Here is an 18,662-nt window from a genome sequence, read left to right on the forward strand (position 1 = left end):
TAAGTATGCTAGAGTAAAAGTGAAGCTCATTAAGATCTATGAAACACACAGCGAGTGAGCGTCTTTGCTTTTGTAAAGGGTATGTCTGCATTTTCCATAATTTCTTCTTTGCTCTCTTTTCTTTCCGATCCATTAGATCAATTTCAGTTCTGTCGCTATGTGGTTGACATGTATACACATGGGACTTTTGACTCAGGTATTTCCAAAATAATTGTATTCTGAGCTAACAGAACCTGCTTTTCTAAGACAGCCTGCTTCATCGCTCCGCTAAAACGCTGTTTAGATCTAAAAATCAAAATAGCAGTGTATATTTCCTTGCTGTGTAAGCAAAGCATACCATAGCACTAATAGCTATACAAGTAGCGCTTTTGGATTTTGCTCCTCTGCAGCTGATATACCAAGAATGGTTGTTTAAGTTACCTCAAGATACAGGAAATCTTGGCTTAAGTTTGCCTGCGAAAGTGTTTAATAACAATTAATTGTACTCTTTCCTCCCTTGCACTAAAAACAGTTTTGCACGCTGCACTCTGACCCTTTATGGTATTTTTTTACTTCCAGTTTGTACTTGTTGCTTCATCTCTAGATAAACAATTTTTCGGATTCCTTTTTGAAAAAAAAATAAGAAATTGTGTCAATATCAGAGAGATGGCCCCTAAGGCCCTCAACAGGGATAACCCAGTAAAAAACGAGTGGTAAAACTGAACCCATTATTGGCTGATATAGCAACCTAATTTAACTGCACTGAGTATTAACATGTGGAAATCAGTGTAACTGCATCAACTGCTTTGATTTCCACGTGAGGATCTTGAACTCTAGTGGTGGATGCAACAACAGGTCTCCAAAAGTGGATATAAATTGTGCACGAACCTTTTGTGATCTTTCTCTGATTTTGTGATACAACCGATGGAACTATGTGGAAAATATCCAGTTGCAAGAAGTCGTACAAAAACTTGCCTAATTAATATTAGGAAGGTCACTATTTGCGACCCTCTGCGATTGGCTACAAATATGGGGTTGGTGAACCACGGAGTGCAAGGTACAGCTGACTACAGGAAACCCTTTTTTTCTAGCAGATTTTCTTTTCTTCTTTGTTTATCCTCATATGCCACTGCTGAATCAATGTGTGAAAGAGATCTTCCACACCCTTATATCTGCAAATTTAGCTTAATCACAGGACTGAAAGAAGTTGGAGTTGTTAACTGAGTCCTCATTTTTTACTATAGAAAAAACGCCTACTTGAGCCAACTGAAATCCTCAAAGCTTAACTCAAGATCTCTAAAAATGTTCCTTGCTGTCAACATTCCTCCAAGAACTTACACACAAACAAATGCAACCAAATCTGAATTTGACCTGTGGGCATGCTTCGTACCCCTAAAATCCTACATATCTAAAGCACGCCCATGGGTAGTTGGATTGCAGAGAGTTTTAACTTTCATGAGGCAGTGTGTCCCAATATAAGGTGCAAACCAGCGCAACAAGTGTACAGTCACATAAGAAAGAACTAACTTAATAAGCTAATTCTATGGTGGAATGCGAAATGTATTAGGATTTATTACAAAAATGTAAAAGGTACAATATAGGATTATTAAAATGCTGATACAGCAAGTGTCAGTTAAATGCATAAAAATAATTTGTCAAGTAGTCTCTCACTAATATAGAATAGTATGCAAAATCTAAAATAGAAAAAGGACCACCTGTACAATGCATGTTTGGGCCCGCAAATAGGCCAATTCTGCGAATGGCCCATTTGCAAACGAAAAAGGCTTTTTGAAATGCACCAATCCCTATTTGAGATTCTGTAACCTATTGCCAAATCACAAATTGGCTTTCTGATTCAATATTTCGAATAGGCAGATGTAGGGCATCTCCTCCTAATACCGAATTGCAGTGATATGTAAGAATGTTTTGCGGCCAAAATGCAGTTGTAAATTATTTGTTTTACCTTCCCCTTTATGAATGTTTGTAGAAACATTTTTTAAGAGCCGGCAGTTGTCTCACAGATCAGTGCCTACTCTTAAAAAATGAAAAGAAAAAACTAGATTGGGAGTAGCGGAGAATAACTTTTTAAGAGCTCTAACCAATATCCCGAATAATACCCCACTAATACCTCTAAGAAGAGTTCTGGGCCTTAACATAATAATATAGAGGGTCCAACTGAGTCAGTTACTCTATTGAAGGAGGTTGAAGTATTGTCAAGATCTGGAGGATTATCCCAGAGTGCTGGAGCAGGTGGTATTATTGGATAGAAACGCTAAAATTGTGTGCCTATCATATGTTCATTGGTTGTTGGTATGAATTGGTCTAGGGGAATATTGGTCCTTCATGGCTTCCATATCTCATCTCTTTTAGTCCTCACCATATAAGCATTATCCCACTACATGAATATTGATTTAGCCTCGTCTGACCTAATGTCATCCAGAGGTGGAAGAACAAATTAGTTACAAAAACAACAGCTAACTATTGTAAATGAATGCCATACTGCATGCAAGTTGAAGAACCTGAGGAAATGTTATATTACTGAGCACATGCTAGAGAGTCTTCTTCGAGAAAAGTGCCATTCAGAAATAACCAAAGTGTACTTGTTTGAATACTTGCAGCAGAAATAATAAACAGTGAATGTGACATCTACTCTGAACAAGATGGTGGTGAGTCCCAGATAGCATTAGCCACGAAAATATATCTTAACCGGTCATATTAAAAGATGCAAATTCGAGTGTAGATGCCTTCTATAGCACATTGTTAATGATGCACAGTTTTGATTAACACGTAAAAAACTTCCACAGACGTCAACCACTTTCTTGAGCAGACAGGAACTGTTGTGTTATAACAGTCATCTTCACGCTTTACGCATACAGAAAACAATCTAAATCGAACTATTCACTCCATGTTATATCAAAAAAAGGAATAAAAGCAGAAGAGATAATACCAAGGGGATGGTATTCTCATGTATTAATCTATAGCAGACCTCATTCTACTAAAAAAGACATCTGTTCGAAGCAAGGCCCACATAAAGACTCAATACACAATTGGCAATAATAAAAGCAGGAGACCGAAAAAAGAAGTTGCACACTTTATTATTATTTAACAAGACCTACACATGAACTACTTTAGACATGGATCCCTTGTTGACAGGTTCTATAGTACTAGCTCACCCACAGAAATGAGCATCCAAAGCACAGCTTCTCAATCGGTTTCCATTAAGAAACTTATCCAATTGGACCTCATTCAAAGTTCATACTGTAGCAATCTCATATACCAGAGAGCTTTACAAAAGGACATCCCATCCTACTCATAAAAGCAGTAACTGTCCTTATTCACTTCTTTAGGTTCATCATACACTCAGTTACTAAAGGTTCTTAGCTTCCTGAAAACCATTCATTCCTCTAAAGAAACATAGGGGCTGATTATGATCTCAGTCGGAACTCTTCCGACCTTAGGTTGGAGGCTCTCCAGCCAAGATTGTTGGTTTCACTTCCAACCACCTTATTACAATTTAGGAGGTCGGAAGTGAAACTGGCCGGTCATTCCGTCTGGATTCTGACGGGCTCAAGGAACCGATTGGCCAGTCGGAAACCGGCCCGTAATCCAAATGGACGGTGTTTCCATTGTCCAGATTACGATGCACGGTTACGGACAGGTGTTCCATGCCGGGCTTTCCGACATGGAAAGCCTGTCGGAAAGCATGTTCGGAGGGCTCCAGTTGGGGGTCCTTGTTGATGCTTGCACTATGTGGCAGCACCGTGAGGTGCCTGCCACGTGATGCAAGAATGGACACCAGCTCCCATTTCCCTGTAGGAGCTTATGTATGGCCGTTTACAGCCATAACACATGCTCCCATAGGCAAATGTGAGTATGCAGCCGCACCAAGTGCAGTTGCATCATAATTTGGCAGTCCGGACCTCCAACCGGAGGTCCATAGGTCCCGTTTCCAAGATGGTGGACCACTACCTACTCGTAAAAAATAAAAATAAAACTTTTATTATTGTAATGAAGCCCGTTTTCCTTTAAGGAAAATGGGCTGCATTACAGAAACAATATTTCTTTATTTAAAAAGCATTCACAGACGTGGTGGTTTGCTGACCCCAGCAGGCCACCATCCCAGTGATTGTAGCCATTCTGAATGGATTGCAAATTATGACCTGCCAAATGAATATTGATGAGGCAGGTCCATTTGCGACCCATCGGGACCTCAGACACTTTGAGACACTGTTCTACATAGCTGTTTGCGATTTCCTAATTGCTAATCACAAAAGTTTGCAATAAGGAATTCGCAAATTTACTATTTATTATATCTAGCCTCATGTGTTTTAAATAATTGCATATGCCATATTGCACCAAAGGGGCAGGGGGCTTAAATTATAATGTGTTATAGCAGCCAGAGGCACAAACATGATCAGTTGTTGATTATTCACCACTAAAGGAAGTTGAAAAGGCATTTGTGGTCTTTATAGGAAAAGGTGTCAGAGAGCAATATTTGAAATGGACATAGAAAAAGCTCATATTTGTCAACACTGCCAAAGAATAAATCATCATTCATAGTTAATCAGCATAATAAAGCACATTTAATCAACCATTTATAAGGGACAAAAAGCAATTTATTGTGCATCAGGGCATCTTTACCAGGAGAAGAAAGCTCAGAACATGCATATTTCATATATTTTTGCAGTAAAGCTTATATAGCTCCCATTATATTACTTTACCTACAAGGAGCAAGAACACTTTTCAGTCTTGACTTTTTGAGTGAAGAACTGTTTTCTTTTAAATATTTTATTGTAAAGGTTATGTCTTTAATGCTATCTGTGTAACAGAGTGTAAAACAGATGCATCAATTTTTGGGCTTGTATTAGGTGCGGGTTACAGCAATATGCCATAGTTCTGTTTGTGGATGTTTAAGTTTTGTATTCCAATTTGGTTTGATTGTCCTCCTTTAGGCATCATTGACAGTTACAGGGATCAAAAGAGTACCCACAGAGATGTTTAATTTCCCTTAATTTATGAGCTATTTGTTCATCAGGTTATTGCATATGGTAAGAAGCTCACATGGCTGTGAGTGCAGAGGATCCAGTGTTGATTGGTGGGAGAGGTGTGGCGCAGCGGCCAGGGTAGCTGACTCTAGAACACAAGGTTCACGATTCAATCACTGGCACCAGCTCAGCTCACCACCATGTGACTCTGGGCAATAGCTCACCTAATCTCCCTGTCGGCCACCAGCCCCTTGAGGGCCTTAGGGATGAGTAGTTTGTGCTTTACAAATACCAGATTTAGATTTTTGGGGCAACCTCTGAAATGGGATCTCAATTAGGAAGAAAACCATGGTGCTCCTTGAGTAGTATTCTGGAACTCATTGTACCTTCATTGTGGTCAAATTAGAGGGCAAATGCTCACATATGAAGGTTAAAGGCCATTTGTTATATGGGTGAAAATTCGAGGAAGCAATTTTGTTTTCATATCTCAAAAACATGTTAAGACACTTTAACACCAAAAATTGTCAGGTTAATGGTTGTGGGCTTCCTGTGATACCTACATGAGCTCTGTTAGTTTGGGAAATGAGTAAGCAGAGCATGTTCTCTCTGTTGTTTAGGATTTTTCATTAATTGAGCATGAAAGGAGAGAGAAAAGGACTTGTAAAATGTATGGAGCCTCAAGCACTGTCTATGCAACATAGCAACACTAATGATTAGACTCTTCACCCTCCAAGCCATCCAGGGTTTTTTCTCACTTCAATTAGTCACCTTTTATTCCTCTACTACCGAACAGAGATATTTTAATTTTCAGAATATGCAAGTTTTCTTTTTGGATGAACAATTATGGATGAGGAGTTTAATCGTGTCACCAAACATAATGTTTCTAATGCTGGAGAGATAATCAGAATTTTAACATCTACATACAGGAAAAAGAATGTATATGTTTATAGATAGCGATTAGAGAACGAGCTGATGCCTGGAAAGACATACATCCAGTTGGGAAAATGACAAGTGTATTTATTTATTCTTGTATTATAGAGTTTTATATAGCGCGACAAGACCCTTTCGGATTAAAGAGCGCTTTACAAGGATAACAATAGAAGCTATGTTACAAAAACTCTGGTCAATAGATCAACGTACACTGTCAGGTACATAAATAAAGGTGAAATGCAAACATTAGAGACCTAGAGGCATGGATAGAGTCCTCATTGAAGAAAGACCAGTGTATAGATTGGAAGAGAAACGCATGGAAGTGTTTGCAAAGGAATGGCAGAAATAACAATGTCCAAGCAGGAAAGAGTTGTTCATGAGGAAAGGGAGGAATTTTCCCAGTGATAAAGGAATTTGTTTACAAGTAGAGTTTTTACTTTTTTTCTGAGGATGGAAGTGAAAGGGTTGCACATGATATCCGGAATGAGAAAGTTCTGGATTTTTGGGCTGATTCCTGAGAGGGATCGGTTGTAGGTTTTCTTTTTGATTCATTTTTGTGTTTTAAGTAGTAGCAAACCTGTACTTCTTGAAGGCTTTTTTACACCTGCTAGGGTCAGTTTCTGGGCCAGGTAAGAGAGGGTATTGTGGTGCAGTGCTTTGTGGATCAGCCACTTCTGAAGTGGATCCTAGCCTCATAGTGTAGCCAATTCAGGGATTGGCGGTCCAGGATGATATGATCACTTTTTTTATCCAATGTTGAGCCTGGTTGCAGCATTCATAGTGGCCTTAAGCGGTGCAAGCCTGATTTTCGGGAGGCTCATAAGTGTAGCACTGCTATAGTCTTTTGATAGTACCAGAGTTTGAACCACTAATTAAAGGTCTACCAAGGAGAGGTATGGTTTAAGTTTCCTTAGAGCATGAAGTTTCAGATTGGCTCCTCTGGTAGAAGCACTGATATGCTTTGTCATGGAGAGGGTATTTTCCAGGCTAATACCTATTGATTTTGCCTTTTCAAAGAGGTATGGGCTGCAATTCAAGGCAGTGAGATATGAGAGCCAGTATTTAATACTGTTGGTGATTGCGGGCGTAGAGATCAGGTGAGATTCTGTTTTGAGGCATTGAGTTTGAGGTGGTTGAAGGTCATCCAATGTTGTGTTTTAGTCATGATGTTGTTCAGGGTATTGATGTCATTTGGGGAGTAGATTTTCATGTATAACTGGGTGTCATGCACATACAAGGGCTAGGAGATGTGTGTCAGTTTAAGGATTTCAGCAGGGGGCTCCATGTATGGATTCAAAATGTTGGGGAGAAGGTAAAACCTTGTGGTACACCCAGCAACACCTGCGTCTGATCAGAGAGAACATAGTTGCTGAGTTCTGTTGTGAAAAAACAAGGAGAACCATTTTAGCACAGTATCGGAGAGACCCATTCTATGTTCTAAAAGTTTACACAGGGTATCGTGATTGACCATGTTGAACACCACTGACAGGTCAAGTAGGATTAATAGGCTGGATTCATTCTGGTTGACTGAGCATAGGGCATCATCAGCAATACGGACCAGGCAGTTTCAGTGCTATGACCCAGTTGGAAACCAGATTGATATATTGGTTGAGGAGTTTGAATTGCTTGATACAATTAGGGAGCTAAAGCGCACACATTCTTCTGACCGTTTAGCTAGAGATGGTATAGATAGGGCAGTAGTTGTTAGGGTTGACTGGTCAGAGTTGAGTTTTTTAGAAAAGGAGTGACCTGTCCACTTTTGAGGTAGTTGGGGATTGAGCCTTGGGTGATTGAGGTATTGATGATTGTCATAAATAAAGGGAATAGGAGGTAAATGAAATAATTGCAGAGTTTGGCAGGAAGGGGGTCGTTGAAATGGCTGGAGTATTTCAGAGAAGTCAGAAGTTTTAAAATATAATTTTCCTCCAATATTTTAAAGGAACTGCAGGCGGTGTTGTTTTTGGGTATGCGGGGAAGGTTTAATGAGTCTTCGCCCATGTTGAGAAAAGTGGTGAGTAAAGAGGAGACAGATGGTAGATTTTTTGTAGCGTTTTGAATATCTGTGGTAATTAGAATGGTTAACTCAGTAAAGAAGGAGACAACTGTTTCCAAGTCAGTAGTGTTTTTATGTCTGACGGTGTGGGATCACTAATGCAAGTTCTCTGGTTTTTAATGATTTCAAACAGATTTGTAAGTAATAAGGGGCGTCATGTATGATCTCTTCCCTATTGTTTGGGTGATGTGTAGGTATTTCATTGCCCATGTATCAGGTGATGTGCTGAAGTCAGTACAGCTTTGAAAGGGGTCTGGTAGGATTCAGAAAGGCATGTGAGGAGGGCAAATCCCATCTTCCTGGAACAGGCTGGGGTTGAAAGTACTCAGTCAATTAGAGTTTCACAGTTTGAATTTGATTTTGTGGAGTTAGAACATAATATCATACATATCTATGTTTGTTTTTGAGCAACGATCTCAGGCAGTGGATAGAATAGACTGTAGGTACTTATAGAAACAGCTGACTCTCAATAAGGTATTCAGGGACATGAGCTTTCCTAATGCCTAATTGAACCCCAGTGTTTCCATGTATTAGTTTGAGATTATCGACAAGAAAATGGCACCCTTGGCCTTTAAAAAGTGACAGGTGGAACGGTGTATCCTTTTGAAAATCAATAGTTATTACCAACTTAGTATAATGTGAACCATGTTGGCACAATTGCTGAGCATTATCAAGCACTTGGATGGCAGCTATTTCTGTGGGGGCCTAACTTACGACTCAGAGGACAACAGAAGGTTATGGTGATCTACATGGGTCTGTAGCTGCATTGTAACTGCACTCTCAATTATTCTTACAAGAAAGAGAACATGGGTGATAGAAAGGTAAGTGCTGAAATCTTCATGGATGAAATAATGGGGCTAATAATATATAGATGTCAAGAACACTTCCCCATGCTATAGTCTTCAGAAGCAGACTCCTTACTTAGGTGTGGTGGTAGTCCCATTGGTACCATATGTTTTGCCACACTGTAAATATATCATTACATATATTTGATATCGGAAAGGCTGTGACACTTTTAGATTTGAGCTGCAGTAGTTAATATAGCAAGGATGGGCTGAGAGGAGGAAGAGCCTCAATGGTAAGCAGACCTTTTGCCGACCTACAAGCCACAAGGCCATCTACTAGTTCCAGGTAATGGTATTTCGTCAACCATTTTAATATCAACAATTTTCATGTGTACACATAAGAACAGAAGTATTTCCCATTCTGCCTGCCTCTTAAACGCTTGAATACTGTTCTCAGTTTTATTGACCGCTGGTAAGTACTTACTCATGGTTTGGCAAATTAAAACAGGAAAAATCTAAAGAATTTGGAACTTGTTGAGCATGCTCTTATAACCTAACTGCAAATTATCGCTTAATTATGATTTGGGAAGAAACAGGATGTTTCCTACCAAGTTTGAATTGTAAGTTCTGTAGTATTTTCACATTCAATGTTACTGAATGCAGTATTGATGGATGTGATACCAGGGACAAATGCACCAGGTCAAACCTGGTGGGATATGTCAAAAAAATCAAAAGTAAAGTTTATTTAGACCATTGGTCTTTAAATCACATAAACACGACATTTTATATAAAATTCAAAAAATTATTACAAATTCATCATTTCACTCCATTCTAGGAGAATCATTTTCCGATTATCCATCTCAGTCTCTGCAAAAACATGAGAAGCTGGCTAGACAAAGCCATTTTGAACTCACAAAATCACAGTAGCCCCAAGAGCAAAAAAGCTTTTTTCCTATTTAGTAAACTCCTGAAATGGCCAATAAGTAATATTAACTGGTCTGAAAGGGATGGAAAATGAAGGCGTAGAAAGGACAAAATTGCCATAAAGCAGAATGGATGAGCGTAGTGTAGGGCATTTTCTAGAGTCAGCTTACGAGATCAATATTCTTGTATAAGGAACAGTGGTGGCTGCCTTGGAATGGGGGTGGCGGTGAAGAAAAAAGGAAATAAACTTACCTGAGAACGCCGCCGCTGCTTCTCCTCTGTCTTCTTCTTTCGATATTGTCAGCACAGAATGGAAGCACCCAGGCTCCCAGACTCTCCTAGCCAATCACAACGCTGCTGTTTGGTCACTGCAGGGGAGCCTGGGCCAGTTCTCCACCTGGCTGTGCAACACAGCCAGGTGGAGAGCATGCCTTGTGCGCATGACGGTTTGGCCGGCCCAAGAGTTTCGGCCAAACCATCATGCACACTTAGGGAGTGTTAATCACTTCTCCTGCTGCCTTGGCCAGCCCAGCCCAGCCCAGCCCCACCTCACCGTTACCTGGCTCCGAGTCTGCACTGAAAAATAGAATGATAATAACATAATGTTTTATTATTTTTAAAACATTTTTGCAGTGCTCACAGAGCAGTGGAGCAACGCTCCTCCATCTTAGTGGAGGAGCCGGCACTGATAAGAAATTAAATAGAGGGAAGTGTCCGGGGACTAAGATTGTTAGTATTGACCAAGTCTGTGGTTGTAGCATAATAGAAATGAACTTCTCTAGCATATTAAAATATCCTTTGCTATGCCTCACCGATAACGTTTTGATACCAATATCAACTTTGAGTTTGGGGGAGAGGATGGGGGAACTTGGATGAAGGGGAAACAGGAGAAGACAATTGATTTGCTGAAAGGGAAAGCAACACAAATCTGCCTTGCTAATCATGGTTAAAGCACAGATGTTGTTATATAACACACAATATTTTCAGTCAAAGTGTTAATGTTCTCCATCAGTAATTTAAAAGGAATATAATATTGACAACTTTGCATAAACAAAACTGAAATAATTTGATATTTCAATTTACAGACCCAATAGGTGAAATGTTGTTTTTAAAACAAAATATGCTCATTTCATTGAACAATATCGAGATTCATGAATTTGATAACTATAATGGGTCTATTTCACTTGAAGCATAAACACAGAGACGTCAATGGCCAATAGGTAATGGAAAAGTGCAAAATGAACGACCCTACATGCTATAGGTATTTTATATGTATTCCTATCCCTGGAACAATTTCTGAATAGGTTTCATGCTAAGGTAAGAACTATTTTTGAACGTCTTTTAGATTTACATTTTTTACTACTGGCCTCTTAGATACTATGCTATTTTGGAAGTTGTAGCATGAATAGGCACACCATAGAAGAGGACGTTAAGTTGCCAACTTGATGTCTCAATTCTCAAGGAGAAGTATCTACAGTCCCTGAAAGAGGCCATATCTTAACATTTTGAACTGACGAGGTAGGAGTCTAAACATAGAATGGTTTGGGAAGCATTGAAAGTAATGTGGAGAGGATGTTGCAGAGCACATCACATAAAGGGGCATATTATCAAGGACCAGTGATAAAATTATCGCCGTTTTATCGGCAGGGAACTGCCGATAAAACGGCGATAATGGGCTTGATAATACGCCCTAGTTAATTCCCATAGAAGCCCATGTTATAGTGTTAACCTGGGCTTCTATGGGAATTAACAAGGGCGTATTATCAAGCCCATTATCGCCGTTTTATCGGCAGTTTCCTGCCGATAAAACGGCGATAATTTTATCACTGGTCCTTGATAATATGCCCCAAAGTTATTAAAAGGAAGAAGATGAAACCATAGCAGCAGCATCTAAAAATGTGTTCTCGCTATGACCTTTTTACCATGAAGTTAGATTCTTCAGCAGGACCACTCCACAGATTTGTCTTCCTGAGTGGAGACCCTTTTGGCTATGATTCATTGACTGAAAATGCTGTACCTTCAAGTTTTTGTTTAGATATGAATGTGAAATTGTGGACTGGGACAAACCACAAATTATTATTGGACAATTCTTCATCCAGGTTTGACCTAGTAGAATGCCTAGACATGTGTCTACCCCACAGCATAGACTGAACTAGGATTTTTACTTCCAATTATGTTTAATGGAATTTACTTTTGTTCTATTTAATAGCTCATCATCATTTACATCTAATTGTAATGATTTTTGAGTCAAAATAATCATTTCATTTTCCAATTTTAAAGAAAATTGTTTGTGATTTTTAGGTTTTTGAACTCCTAACTGTGTTGTGCTTGTGATATTGCCAAACATGTACCACACACATTCCTCTGAGGGACATCATGGTGCTTGAGCTACTGTAATATAGGTGAACCAGGAACCCATTTTATCTTTTAGGAGTCAGTTTGATTGGAACTTGTCAAAGCTCATTTACAACTAAATAAAGGTAGTTATCTTTCTCTTCCTAATGAACTGCATTTGAAGGGGCATGCTTAAAATTCACATCTTTTGGTATCGTAGGTGAAGGATATGAAGGTAGCTTCTCTGCCATTTTTCCCTAGCTTATGGTCCAAAACCTTTAGAGGTCTCATTATTAATCTGGTATTCAGGAAGAGCACGTATCTGTGATTTGCAGCAATATTTCTTTGATTTAATTATTTGAACATATTGAGAAGAACGCAAGGAATTACAATAAGTTTGTCATGGAAACCTGAGGAAGGCTGTTCATAGCACGCTATGGATACTTGTTCCTGTGAATTATCATACGCATGACAGAGTTTTGCAAATGTTCTTTATGAAAGGGATATCTCAAAAGGGGCAATGATTTTACTCATGTCTGAAAGAAATACATTACCTTTAAGCAAGTTTACCCAAACACATAGTAATATGAAACCACCATATTCTAACTGCATACCAAATGACCCAATGCACCATCAAATGATTACAGAATGGAGGGAGATTTTTTCGGAGTCCAGTATTTGAAATTATGGAACTCCATAAAATCACATATGAGGGTAAAAATAATGAAGTGAGAAAATTGCATATAAAAAGCCTCTCACAAAAAAGAGCTGCGATGAAGATGTTGACCTGATTCTATTTTCCATTTGCACACTAACACCTTATCACCCAATGGGTCCACACTACCTAAACCCTGGATTCCCTAAAGTAACTGCTATGAATCACAAAACCCAATACAAAATCCTCTAAAGTACTGACTATCTGGCCAATAAAATTACAAGTAAGAACATTGGTTAATCACTACTTGCATTGAATTCTTGTTGTGTTCCACAAGAAATGAGAGGTTTGATAAGGGGTGCTGCTTCTACGCTACAAAAGCACACCAGGGTTCAACAAATGATGGTCTACCACAAGAGGTTTATGAAACCTGATGATTAGTTCACTTATCTATGTGATCAGCCTTTGTCATTTTACCCCACACTATTGTGAAAATGTTATCAAAGAGGATCAATGCTTCCTAACATTTTAGGGATTTTAACATGATGAAGCTGATTGTCAGTGAGCAATCATACTTGATAAAATGAATAACATAACATGTTCTCTATTTGAACTTTCCTCTGGGTGGTTTTACATTCAGCCTGGTGTTCAATATGTGTTGGGTCAGTGCACTACTATAATGGCCAAAATGTTCAGTTTTTAGAAATGGGACTAGACAGATATGTCTCTTTTCAGGGTAGTCCCATATGGGCTGAATATCATGGATTCATGTGGGATATTTGTCAATGTCGCTATCTGCTTCAGAGTGGCATTGTACTAACACATCCTGATACACAAGGACATTTATCTTTAGGAACATTGCTCCGTTAAAACTATAAAACAGATGAAGCAGATAATCTGTAACTCAGAAGCATGAATAAATGAACTTTCAAGCTTTGCCTTGAATTTGTGCATTCAATGGTGTTGGATCCGAGCGTCCTGTGTTACTCCTGGGTTAATTTCTACAGACTCTAAACAGCAACCTGTTAATTTGCTTCTGAGAAACAGATGGGCAACCTGGGTCCAATTTACAAATGCTATCATTGTTCAATTTAAAAAAATAAGGTTTTATACTAATGCTGAAATCAATGTAAATGTAAGTCAAAAGGTTCAAAGGTTCAAAATAAGCTTTATTCGATATTCAAATAGAAATATCATATAAGCATACATAATTATAACTATTATAAAAATAGACATAAAATTTCGATTTAAAATCATCAATTACACAGTTAAAAAAAAGTTTAAAATTCAGAAGTAAGAGAGGACAAAAGTCAATATGAGAAAACTGCATCAATATCACACAGACCATTCTAAAGATCTCCTAAACTTAATCAAGAGTTTTAAAAACTGTTCCATTGTGGATATCACATCTCTATCTTCAAGTTCTTGTAGACGCTCAAAAGCAATTTTGCAGGACCTGAGACCCCAACTCTTGAGTAGGGGTTTCAGTAGGGCTTTCCTCAGTGTCATGTAATATCTACAAAATAGAATGGTATGGATATTGGATTGTAATGACGTATCGTCACATGGGCAGGGACAAAGAATCCGAGTCCAATCGTTACATGTAGGGAATGTTACAAGTCGGAAAAAGGAACCCAGTCTAAATCTGGTAAGTAACATCCTCGAATAACATGAGAAATCCGTAGAAAGATATAATTGTAGACCCTTATGGGATGTCACCCTTTGGTATGTCTGGATGTTTTTATATTGTTTTTGCTTGTTCCATCTGATTGTTTCCAGGTGGGCCATTAGGGTCTTTCTTAGGAATTTCCTTGGGATGTTTTCCAGTAAGACAGGATCTGAGAACCACTCCGGACGCCCAATTTCCTCAAAAAAGTTCTCGACATAAGCCAACCATTTAGATTGGTTCGCATGTTTGGCCCCCTCCAGTTTTAAAATGTCTAATATCACTTCTCTATTCAGAGCAGTCTCGGGGGTGGTCCAGATTTTGTGCCATAGAAGAAGAGGCTCAGTTTTTATTATGTCTGATATGTACGGGAGGTCCAATTCAATGTGCATCATATACACAGAGGTTGCTTTTGTGGTGGCCAAAAGGTACCTTACAAATTGATTTTCCACTGTTTGTATCAATGAAATGTTTTTGTCAATTCCCCAAAGGCCAGCCCCATAAGTGGCAGTTGAGACGCATTTTGCTTTGTATATAGTTATTAGTTGTTTTACCGGCCTGCCCCCTATTTTTCCCGCAAATTCTCGAACCCCGCCAATGGCTCGAATAAACGCGAGTTTCCTCTTATCAACAGCCGTTTGCCATGAAACTTTTTTATGTAGGCAAATGCCCAAGTACGTAAAAGCCTCCACAGTCTCCAATCTTTGGCCCTCGATGAAAACAGGGCATGGGATTTTTTTGTACTTTTTGTTACATAGCATTGTATGAGTTTTTCCTATATTCACTTTCAGGCCCCTATCATTCATGAAGGCAGAAAAAGCGGTAACAGCTTTTTGTAAGCCCACTCTTGTCTGAGAGAGAATTGCCGCATCATCTGCATATAGCAGAATTGGGATAGACTGGCCTCCTACTTTTGGGAAGTCACATTCGATGTTTTTAAGATGTTCGCCTATGGCATTTATATAAAGCGAGAAAAGCAGGGGAGCTAAGATGCACCCCTGCCTGACCCCTCTACCAATGCCAAAACGCGGCGAGCACTCTCCCTTCGGGCCAAATCTAACTCTGGCTCCGGCATCTCTATACAGGGCCTTGATAAAAAGGAGGATTGATGGATCTATCCCCAGTTGTTTTAGAATATCCCATAGTTGTTCATGAAGGACGCAATCGAATGCTGAGGTTAGATCTATGTACGTTATGTACAGGCTTCGCTTCTTGATATCGACATATTTAGACATGATCAGGTGTAAGTTGAGGGTCTGTTCTATTGTTCCTCTGCCTGACCGGAAACCATATTGTAAGTTCAATAGTATGTTCTCAGCTTCCGTCCATTTAGTTATTTGTTTCAAGATGATGCGCCCAACGATCTTCATTAGGGTGTCGAGCAGGGATATGGGTCTGTAGCACGATGGAGAGTGCCTATCTCCTTTTTTGAAAATAGGTATTACTATTGCCTCGGCCCATGATGGAAGACGATCCAAAGTATTTACAGAGTTCAAAACAGAGGTCAGAAGGGGGGCCCAAAATTCTATTTCTGCCTTATACACATCCGCTGGGATGGCATCCAGCCTTGGTGCCTTCCCAGAAGGACTTTCCCTAATAGCCAGTTCTACCTCCTCATACGAAAATACAATTTTACAATGACTCTCCCAGGATGGACTTAAAGTTGATTGAGAAATAAGATCTATTGTAGGATTTTTTAAGGATGAGGGTTTACTATATAGTTTTTTAAAATGGGTCGCCCACATCTCCCCATTAATTGCCATATCCAAACTCCTCACGGGCATTTTTACCCACGGCAGAGGGGTGTTTATAAGTTTCCAAAAAGCTGACATGTCCCTGCTTTCAGATGTTATCACCAAGTTATGCCATGCTTCCGCTTTGAGTGCCTTTTTTCTATTTTTAATGGCTAAACGGTATTGGATTCTGGCCTGGCGTATTTCTGTGAGTGATTTAGGTGTGGCGCGCAGCAAATTCTTTAAGGACTTTAGAGCCATGGAACATTTTCTATCAAACCAGCCTTTATGAGCAATAGGACCTGTTTTAAACTGTCGCGTCAATAATTCTTTTAATGTTGCCTGTATTTTAATAAAGGCTTTACAGATAGCCTTGGGGTTATCATTATTAGACAGACAGATATATACCTCCTCTCTCCTCTTATTAACTAGATTTTTCAAGAGGTTATTTGGATTGATTTTATCCCACTTGACAGAGTATCCATTTATAGCCCCCATTTTGATTGGTTGTTCATAATTTACCTTTCGGCTATTTTGAGTGGTGGTTGGAGAAGGTAGTTCGACTGTTAAAGACAAAGGATAATGATCACTATGAGGATGGTCGAGAGTGTCCCAGCAAAGTATTAACGGGGCATGGTTTTTTGAACATAGTATAAAGTCTATGAGAGAGTTCATTCCTCTACCATGAAAGGTTGATTTGAAAGATCTTGGGGAGTAGAGTAACTCATTTGCGAAATATAAATTGAGCGAAGTCAAAAAACTATTTAGCAGATCCCCTGATTTTGAGTGTTGGAAATGACTGAAGGTAGGATCTTCAGAATCCAACTCATTTCTCTCATAAGGATCACAGGCATCTTTCATTGAGTTTGGGCAGATGTGACAATTGAAATCGCCCATAAACACTATTGCACACTCTCCCCCAGAGATTTCTTTGAATGTTAACAGGGCTTGTTGTAAATCGTCCACGACTTTCTCCAGCTGTTCTGAGGTCATATTATTGTAAAAGTTAACAATTAACAATAGGAGGGATGGGCCGATATCCATTACAATTATTTGAAATGATTCCTTGAGTAACGTTTTTCTAATCCTATGGCCAACTGCAACACTAATATACGTACAAAGTCCCCCTTTATGTCTACCCTGATTACTCACAGTCGCCGGTGAGTGAAATGTCTGAAAGCCCTGAAGGTGAATAGGGGAAATCACCCAGGTTTCCTGGAAGCATAGGATAGAATAATGATTAACCACGTCTAGCCAGTCTGGTAATGTAGTTTTCGAAGCAAGCCCGGCCAGGTTCCATGAGAGGATCTGCAATTTAGATGTTTTATTCCTATCTCCCTTTTGGATAGCATGTATATTTTCAGTAGGTTTTGATGCTAATCTTGGTGCTCTTCTGGTTTTACCCCAATCATTGATTTTTTTCTCTTTTTCTTGCCCTGTTACCTAAAGGATTATTATCAGGCCCGTCCCCCGGATAGTCTTGGCTGGCTGAGATATCGACAATTGTACTCACAGATTTCCTGCTAGCTTGGTTTTCTTCTTTGCTTTCAGAGAGTCATTCCACTTCATCAAGACCATAGAGTGGCTCATAATAATTGTGACAGGCAAAGTTCCAGGACGGAGTTATAAATGGAGGAGCTTCAGCATATCCCATAAGGTTATGTTGTGGTGTCGGCAATCGCATATAGTCATTGTAAGGATAAAATGTCTGATCCCTTACTCCATACATTGGAGGATATTTAACATGGGTTGGTCTTCTGGACTGTTCCAATGGGAATTTGTCAAGATAAGTTTTGGTTTGATGTGGTTTTGAGGGCATTAAAGCTTCAGGATAAAAGTACGCCAATGGTTTTGGTGATATTGGTCCCCTGTTTAAGCCAGAGAACCAATCTGTGATATGTGTAGTGACTCTTGGATCTTGGAAGGTAACGATTACTACGTCACCCTCTATATCTTTAGGGCAAATTCCGACCCAATTTGTTCTTCTTACCATTTTTATATCGCCATTTATGTGCGAAGGTAAAGGTCTGTTTTCTCTGAGCCAAAAAATCACCTTATTTTTTAGGCTTTGGTGATTTTCGTAACCTCCCGTATCAGATAAATGTAAGTCACATAGAGAAACATTAATAATAATAATAATAGTAATAATAATAATGCTAATAGCGTGATGTTAATATTGATTTCAAACCTTATCCACATTCGCAATTCAACTATGTAGCAAAAATGCTCTCATATATCTAAATGTCATTTTTACTTTCTAAGCCGCATCTCTCTCACTTTATACATCTTTCTGTCATAACTTTAATGTGTTGTCCGCTTAATGTCTTTTTTCTCAGTGACTCTCACTTGCTTCTCTCCCCTTCACCTCTCATCACTCTCTAACACTTCTTCCTAGCTTTTAGAATTGGGATTCGTCAGCTTCATATGTTTTCTTCCTGTCTCACTCCAACCTATTCTCATACCATTTTCCTAATTCTACTCTGCATATGTTACTTTCTTCTCCAAGTTTATCGTTCTTGCATTATTCAGTAGGACATCATGTTGGAACACCCATCTGATTACAATGGTTGCAGTGGGACCACCACAAGACCGCTGCCAGCACCAGGATCCAGATTCCA

General features: G+C 39.2%; 1 protein-coding gene across 1 annotated transcript in view; it reads left to right on the plus strand.

Annotated features, from left to right (window-relative positions):
- Positions 1 to 18,662, plus strand: part of TRDN (triadin) — an 865,465-nt gene that overhangs the window by 728,312 nt on the left and 118,491 nt on the right. The window contains exon 20 of the mRNA XM_078647890.1: positions 137 to 196. Coding sequence (XP_078504016.1) covers positions 137 to 196 — 60 coding nt within the window. The remainder of the gene's footprint in view (positions 1 to 136; positions 197 to 18,662) is intronic.

This window comes from Lissotriton helveticus, chromosome 6 (genome assembly GCF_964261635.1).
Source record: "Lissotriton helveticus chromosome 6, aLisHel1.1, whole genome shotgun sequence".
NCBI classification, from domain to species: Eukaryota; Metazoa; Chordata; class Amphibia; order Caudata; family Salamandridae; genus Lissotriton; species Lissotriton helveticus.